The sequence below is a fragment of the Choloepus didactylus genome, chromosome 7, assembly GCF_015220235.1.
Source record: "Choloepus didactylus isolate mChoDid1 chromosome 7, mChoDid1.pri, whole genome shotgun sequence".
In the NCBI taxonomy this organism is placed as follows: domain Eukaryota; kingdom Metazoa; phylum Chordata; class Mammalia; order Pilosa; family Megalonychidae; genus Choloepus; species Choloepus didactylus.
Window position 1 is genome coordinate 8715347 of NC_051313.1, and position 7656 is coordinate 8723002.

The 7656-nt window shown below is 43.0% G+C and overlaps 1 protein-coding gene across 4 annotated transcripts in view; it reads left to right on the forward strand.

Annotated features, from left to right (window-relative positions):
- Positions 1–6960, forward strand: part of REPS1 (RALBP1 associated Eps domain containing 1) — an 86829-nt gene extending 79869 nt beyond the window's left edge. For all 4 annotated transcript variants that reach the window (XM_037844210.1, XM_037844211.1, XM_037844208.1 and 1 more), the window contains 5 exons: positions 1241–1426; positions 2374–2469; positions 3670–3818; positions 4582–4687; positions 6690–6960. In XM_037844210.1, coding sequence (XP_037700138.1) covers positions 1241–1426; positions 2374–2469; positions 3670–3818; positions 4582–4687; positions 6690–6758 — 606 coding nt within the window. In that variant the 3' untranslated portion in view covers positions 6759–6960. The remainder of the gene's footprint in view (positions 1–1240; positions 1427–2373; positions 2470–3669; positions 3819–4581; positions 4688–6689) is intronic.
- The last annotated feature ends 696 nt before the right edge of the window (positions 6961–7656 follow it).

A 7656-nucleotide genomic window follows, 5' to 3' on the forward strand; every position in this document is an offset into this window, starting at 1 on the left:
GTCAAAATTGTTTTGATCTGCACAAAACTGTAATCTTCTAGGATAGATTCTCTGTCATAGCTGTGAGTTTTATGTAACTGACTACATTTTACATGAATGAATTTGGTTGATTTTTCTGAGTTAGGTTCTTATAATGAAGACGGCTCCTCAATCAAAAAATTACCAAAATTTGTAAAGGGCAAGCAAAAATCCTTTTACTGGGATTAAGCTATGAAGCCCAATGAGCTGGTCTGGGCCTAAGGAGCTCAGGCTAGGGGATGAATCAGACCTTTAAATGTAACTATAATAGAGACAGTGTTGCAGTGCAAGTGTCTGTAAAAATGCTTTGGGAGGCCTCCCTGGCTTGTCAAGCCAAGGCCACATTGAGGAGGCGAATGGAACTTGAAGGAAGGAAGACTGGAGCAGGGAGTTGACGATAAGGTGCATTTACTGGGGAGAGGGCGTTCCGAAGAAGGTATGACTCTCACAAAGACGGGGATGGGGGGTGAGCCTGGCACGTTCTCCTGGGAGAAAGGGGGGTGGATGTATGGGAGAGCAGGAGGATGGTGGGAGGAGAGAAAGGGGCAGAGCTGCTTCTGTGTCACACCCAGGAGGTCAGTAAGGATCAGGGACGGACTCCATGTGCTTTTCTTTGCCGTAAGACTTCCCATGCTCTGCTGAGCTCCTTGTTTGCTATCTCTGGTCCTGCACTTGACTGTCAGCTTGTATCCATAGGGCCTGGCACAAAGTGGATACTCAGTAAATGTGTTTCTGGATTGAAGGCTTTAGAGGGATTGGTCCAGCAAGGTGCGGAGAGCGAATCAAAGGGAAGTGTGCCTGAAGTATTGGCCGCTGGTTTTCATGCTTTAAAAGTAGAAATAGAAACCTTTTAAGAAAGATAAACAAAAACAGCCTTTCTAAAGAACAAACTGCTGTGCAGTGGCCCAAGTACAAGGAGCACGGAGGAGCAAAGCCACAGTCACGAGGGTGCAGGCAGAGCCAGGGTGGCCAGGCTCCCTCCCTCCCCACAATGCCCTTAGGTGGCCAATGAGGATCTTCCAGAAGCAGCTTCTTGAGTGCAGGTTTGTCATCTTACTGTTTTCACTTACAGCCTTTTGGAGCTGCAAGTTAACCGTGTTGGACCTCTCTGAGTTTATAGATCATAAAATAGAGCGCCTTTATATGCATTTTCAGAGTAAGAGAAGGCTGCAGTGTGCACTGACGTGAACAAAACGTCTGTCCCTCTGTCCAACGCCCACAGGCGCCGGGTGCCGCCGTGCACCGCCCCGGGGACGCCGACGGCCTGCTGGCCCACACGAGCACCTCTCCGCAGCAGATCCCGGAGCAGCCCAACTTTGCGGATTTCAGCCAGTTCGAAGTATTTGCCGCATCCAGTGTGAAAGAAGAGCACAGTGATGACGCTGAGCAGCATCCCGAGGTCCTGCCGGTCGGTTTTCAAGGGTTCATCGGACTTTCTGCTGGGAGTCTTCCCATACCAGGCTCACAGCCTGTGTGTGACAGAGGAGCAGCAGTGACAAAAATCCGTGCTGCTGCTGCTTGTAGAGTGGGTAGACTCCCCAGGTCGGGGCTCCTGAGCCTCTGTGAGGGCCTCTGGTGCCTGCGGGCCACAGAGGGCTGCTTGGCAGGGAGTATGAAGAGATGGTGGGAAAAGACAGGCAGCCTCCTGGTCCCAGCCAACACACTGCTAAGGGGCGAAGCATCTGAGCCTGTGCTTGAGCGACGGTTGCCAAGGAGCGGCCACCCTCAGTCTCTGTGAGAGTGTGCTGCCCTGGTTAGACAGACAGACGGTTTACAGGATGCCAGACATGTCCTGCAGACAGTGTTCCCGGAGCCAAAGTTCTTAGACATCCCAGACCCCACCGAAGCCAACAGAATGCTGAAATTCAGGACTGATTTTCTCAACCCAGACTGAGGCACCCTAGTGGATCAAAAACTCCATGTTTACTCTACTAGCACAATTTAGATGAAAGTTTCTTATAGATCTGATCCCTGGAAATTTTTCTGCTAGTCACTTCAAACCTGTAATTTTCTGCCTGGCCCCGTGCCATCAGGGGCACGGGCTGCACCTCCAGGAAGAAGGGTGGTCCTATGGGAGGCCCCACTGTGCCCAGGTGCTCTCTCCCGGGGTGTTTGGTTCCCCTCCCACCTGGACCTACCCAGCCCTGCCACTCGGTGTGCCTGCTGCACCACCGCCCCCAAGGGTGCAGACAGGCCATCAACAGGCTTCTCCATAGCTGCTCACCCTCACTGCCACTCTCTGGTCGGGATGAAGATTTTCTTAATGTTTTACCCTATAATTTGTTACCTATTAAATACTGATGCATAATTATATGTTACATATATAATTAAGAGCGATAACATATACATCTCTAGGTTGAGAAGTCTTCTGATCCTGCAAGTTCTCTTCGAGTTGCCAAAATGGAAAATAAAATGGAAGAAAAGACGGCTGCTGGCGCACCCGCCAATGTGGTATGCGAGTCTGTGACAGTAGTGATCATGCTGTTCCTCAGAAAGTTACCTGAGGCCATTTTTACTTCCTAAAACTTTAAAAATGATGAAAATCTTAGAAATAAAGTCCACGAGAGATCATCTAACCCATTCCCCTGCCTTTAATTGTAAAAGATTCTGTCTTTGCAGAACAAGTCTGCCTGTTTAAAAATTGTAGGAGCTGATATTTCCATAAACCTACGTTAGCTGTACACTACAGGTTCTCAGAACGTATGCGGCTCTCACACCTTCCAAATACGCCAAGTAGAACTTCCCTACAGGTCAAGTCCACTTTCTTTTATTGCAACTTTGAGTAGAATGGGAAAAATTATCAACCTATTAAGTTTAGTGCTATACTCTGTGTTCATCGCTTTTTCTCTAACTGGTTTTAGGCACAGTTTTTCCCCCAATATTTTATTATGAAAATTCCTAAACATGGAAAAGCTGAAAGAATTTTACATTTGGCATCAGTAAAACCACCACCTTGCTTGTATTATTTCGTTGTACTTGCCTTATCACAGATCTCTCCAGCCAGCCATCCTTCTTTCTTTCTGTCAATCCTTATTTTTTGTATGCATTTCATAGGAAATTACAGATATCAGTGTACACAAAATGAAATATTTCATTCTGTTTGGGACAGATCTGTAATCCCCAACAGAATGTCCTCTCATTTTCAAGAATCACAATTATTGTGCGTCTTAGTGAGGGGTTGACTTCTTTAAAAAAAGAGCTGCCTAGATTTCTACTTCTTTATAATAAATTGTTTTATTCATTAAGATGATCTATTTTAGGATTTTTGGCTAGCAAATCATATGGGGATAATGAATGCCTATTTCTGGAGGCTCCATTTTTTAAATGTATTAAATGATACATTGAGCAAGTATCGTGTATGTTAAAACTGTAAGTCTTGAAACAGACTCAGACCTCAAGGAACTTCTTACTCTTTACAAAACATTTGTATTATAGGTTGCATTCATGATTTTCGTGTCAACTAGGAACATCCTTTCCTGTTGTAATTTAAGTTACCTCTTACCATAAACCTATAAATTGTTTTAAAGTAGGACAAGCAGTTTTTAAATTTTGGAGAGCAAGCGGCTTAAAGAAAGCAAAAAAGATGCTGTCAGAGTGCTAAGTGACTGTCTTTGAGAAATGCTCATTATTGATGAAAGTCTTGTCTTCTAGAGCAAAGGCACCACACCTCTTGCGCCACCACCTAAACCCGTTCGGAGAAGGTTAAAATCAGAAGATGAATTGAGGCCAGAAGTCGATGAACATACTCAAAAGACTGGTGTCTTAGCTGCTGTTCTTGCCTCACAGCCATCTATTCCTCGGTAGTCAATGCTATTTCCAAACACATTTAATTGCTAGGAACAAAAAGCACAACTGAAAATGGCAAACTGAAAGAAATTATAGTCAGACTAGTTCTTTATTGAGCAAAGGTTCTTAACTGTTCTTGAGAGTTTTCTCTTTTATGTGTTGGTACAATTTTCTTCCCCTTTTTTCCTCTCCATTATTAAGTTTAATTCCCATTCCATTTGTATTCCCTATCACAGTCCTGGTGCAGACTTTTTAAAAATAAATGGTATGGAGTAATGGTATGTTAACGACAGTTGTTCTAGACCAGGAGTCAGCAGACCAGGGCTCATGGGCCATGTTCAGCCCTTGGCCTGGCTTTGTATGGTCCATGAGCTAAGACTGTGTCTTACATTGTTGTTTAAAATGAAAAGAAAAAAATGAAATAAAACAAGAATGTGTGACAGAGATTGTAGAGCCCATGAAGCCCAAAATGTTTACTATCTGCCCATTTACAGAAAACATTTGCCAATGCCTGCTCTAGACCATCTCTCTATTTAACTTACACTGAGGTGACTTGATAGAAAAATAAGAATTAAAACAATAACAACATTAAAGCTTCTGTAGCTTGGATACTTCTGACTGGCCATTGAAACTGAGCAGGTGAGATTGACCTCTGCTGATGAGGAGGAAAAGGCTTGCTCCTTTTACTCTCCATATTTAGAAATAGAAAAGGAAGAATGGAGAGAATGTAAAGATAAGAAATGAAGGTTATGTTTTTTTGCCCCTTTATCTCCTCAGATCTGTGGGGAAAGATAAGAAAGCTATTCAGGCATCAATTAGACGCAATAAGGAAACCAACACAGTTTTGGCCAGATTGAATAGTGAATTGCAGCAACAATTAAAGGTAATGTGATTTCTAAATCTTTATTTGGGAAATTCCATAGACTCAGAGCATCTCAGTTGAAGGGGAAATTAGAGGTGATATAATAATTCTTATGCTTGTCTGGAACTTTCCATGTAGCAAGAGAAATGTGTACCTGAAATGTTTTGTAAGCCTTTGGATCTTTTAAAGGAAATTTTTTATACTGACTTCTGGTATGCATTGTCTTATCCTACACACACACACACACACATATATAAGGCATCACTGTTATCTTCCTTAACTTTCATAAAAAATAACCTAAAAGAAATATGGTTCAGGTACCTTCAAGATCATATACATAGCACTCAGCACTCTAATTCTTAGAGAATTTGACAGTAGCTAATTTATCCTTTTATCAAAGATAACCCAGGTTTGATTAAAAGGACTTACACAGGTCTAACAAAGAGGAAGGGTGGGGGGATTTAGGTCTTGCAAGTAGAAAAAGAGAAAGAGGAGAAGCGTTAAATAGAAATGGCGCTTCTGGCTAGTGTGTATTCTTTAACCCTCTTACCATTTGGCACCTCTGTTATCTAATACTTGAGAGGTGTGGGCTTGCTTTTCTTACTTATCGTTAACCATTTCTTTGAATCTCTAAGGAAAAAAAATTACCCCCAAAGTCACTTATGACTCACCAATATCATTACGCCCTCATGTCTTCTACACCAGTGCCTCTCAAACCTAAGTATGCATCCGGATAACCTGGGGTCACGTTAAGATAAATATCCTTATTCATACTTGGAGTGGGGCCTGAGAGTCCTACATTTCTGATAAGCTTCCAGGTGGTGGAGATGCTGCTGGCCTGTGGAGCCCATTTTGAGGAGCAATGTTATAAGCCACAGAGATGAGAAGAAAAGAGTCCCCGGAAATGCAGAATGAACGTTTCTAGATTCATTCTCATACATGTTCATGTCCTTCATCTAGCACTTATCACACTGTCTTGTGATTATTTATGACCCATTTGTCTCTCTGTCCTACTAAACTGAATTCCTTGAGGTCAGGTCATAATCATTTCTGTATAGGGTGACCATGTAACATGTTGTCCAGACCGGGACACTTGTGTGAGAACAGGCGGAGGGTGTGTACCAGCAGGCAGGACAGCAGGTGTAAACTGGGACTCGGGCCCCTTGTTTCTGTCCCCCGAACCTGCACGTGTTGGGCATTTGATCGATGTCTGCTGAATGAATGATATCCTTGTGTACTGCTTTGATCAAAGGAGAAGACATTTGTAGCTATTGTATGATTATAACTTTCATCTGTTGTGAAGGAAGAAGGCCAGCTAAGGGCAGGTTTGAGCTGGTGCTGTGCCTTGAAGACGAAAATGCTGTTAATGCATGTTTTTCTAAAGAACAAGGGAAAACCACAGAAACAAGTATAAAGGAGCTATTTTTAAAATCCGTTTTTTCATTACCTCTCAAAACAGAAAATAGGAAGTATGGTACCAAACACAGAGAGGTAATTCTTTTAGTACAAAGTACTAACAGAGAGAAGAAGGAAAGGAAAGAAAATAGGAATTGGTGGCTGTGTGAAAAGACTACTCAAAGTCAACTGTGATGAGAAATTCTTGACTGCAAGATGACTGTTCTTCATGACGCTGAAACTCAAAGTGAGATCCAGGAGTTGCTGTAGAAAAGAATCTGTGTTAACCATCTTCAGTTACTGCAGGGGGAGGCCAGGCTTTATGAAAAATTCATGCATTAATGCCCATAATTTACAAATATTGGCTTTTCTAATGATTAGATAAAAAATATTTTATTACCCTGATTTATGTAATAAAAGAATTATAATCATTAGGATCATATTTTAAATATTACAAACATATAAAGAAACTACGTTTTGAAAGTGAAGTGTCTTAAAAATAGGAATAGAAGTCTCCTGTCAGTCTTCTTGACACATCTACGTTGTGTTCTGGAAGCAGAACTGTTGTTAGACGTGCTTTTATATTTATATACTTTGGAACATGACTTGACCTTTGCATCTTTTCCAGGATGTTCTCGAGGAGAGAATTTCCCTGGAAGTTCAACTGGAACAACTTCGACCATTCTCTCACCTATAAGCCAATTGCCGTTAACTGTGAACATACCCATTTTTAAGCGGTTTTGGGTTCAAAGCCAATTTGAGACCCAAACATTCAATTCACTGCTTAATTCAACATTAAATTTTATGGTTCTGTTTTGCCCTATATGTTCACCATTGTATTTAAGTACCTTTTATTTTTTAATTTCAACAATAAAAGGGTCAGGATGACTTTTCCTGGAGGGTGTGCTGTGTTTGTTGGTGCCCCCCACGCTTGCGGTTCACAGCCTTGGGGAGCCCTGGCCGCGGGGTCTGTGGCCACAGCCTCCCGCTGGTGCTCAGGCGCAGCAGGCTCGGGAGACTTGGAAAAAGAAAACAGCATTAGACTGCCCGTGCGTCCCTTTTCTGGTTTAATAGTTTACATAAACTCTGTATTTGTTGTGTAGCTATCCAGCTGTTGGTTGGGAGCTCTCTCCTGGGTGGGCGCTCCCCCCACCTGGCTTTTCAGGAGCGGCAGGCACCTCAGACGTCCTGTCTGCAGCAGCCCGGGGACCAGGGCTCATTTTCCTGGTGAGAGCGTCACGCATTTCACAGCGACTTGAGAATGTTTGCGTGAGACTTCAGTGCAGTCATACGGGCGTCTCTTACGGGTCCCTGGAGGCACGGGGGAGGGCCGCAGCTCTCCGTGATTCTCCACTTGGCACCTTCAGGGGGAGTTTATGCCCATCAGCCTTTTCAGAGATTATTTCAAGTCATATGTTTTAAAACCACCTAAGGTGTTAATCATTCACAGAAAAACATGGGAATTCCTTCAGATTTCTGTTTTACCTCCAGCTGTCTTACCACTCATTCTTTTCCTGTATGGACAGGTTTTTCCTATTTACAAGAGTTTCTGGAATGTCCCCTATTCAGAATGACAAACTGTCATAGAATTTGCT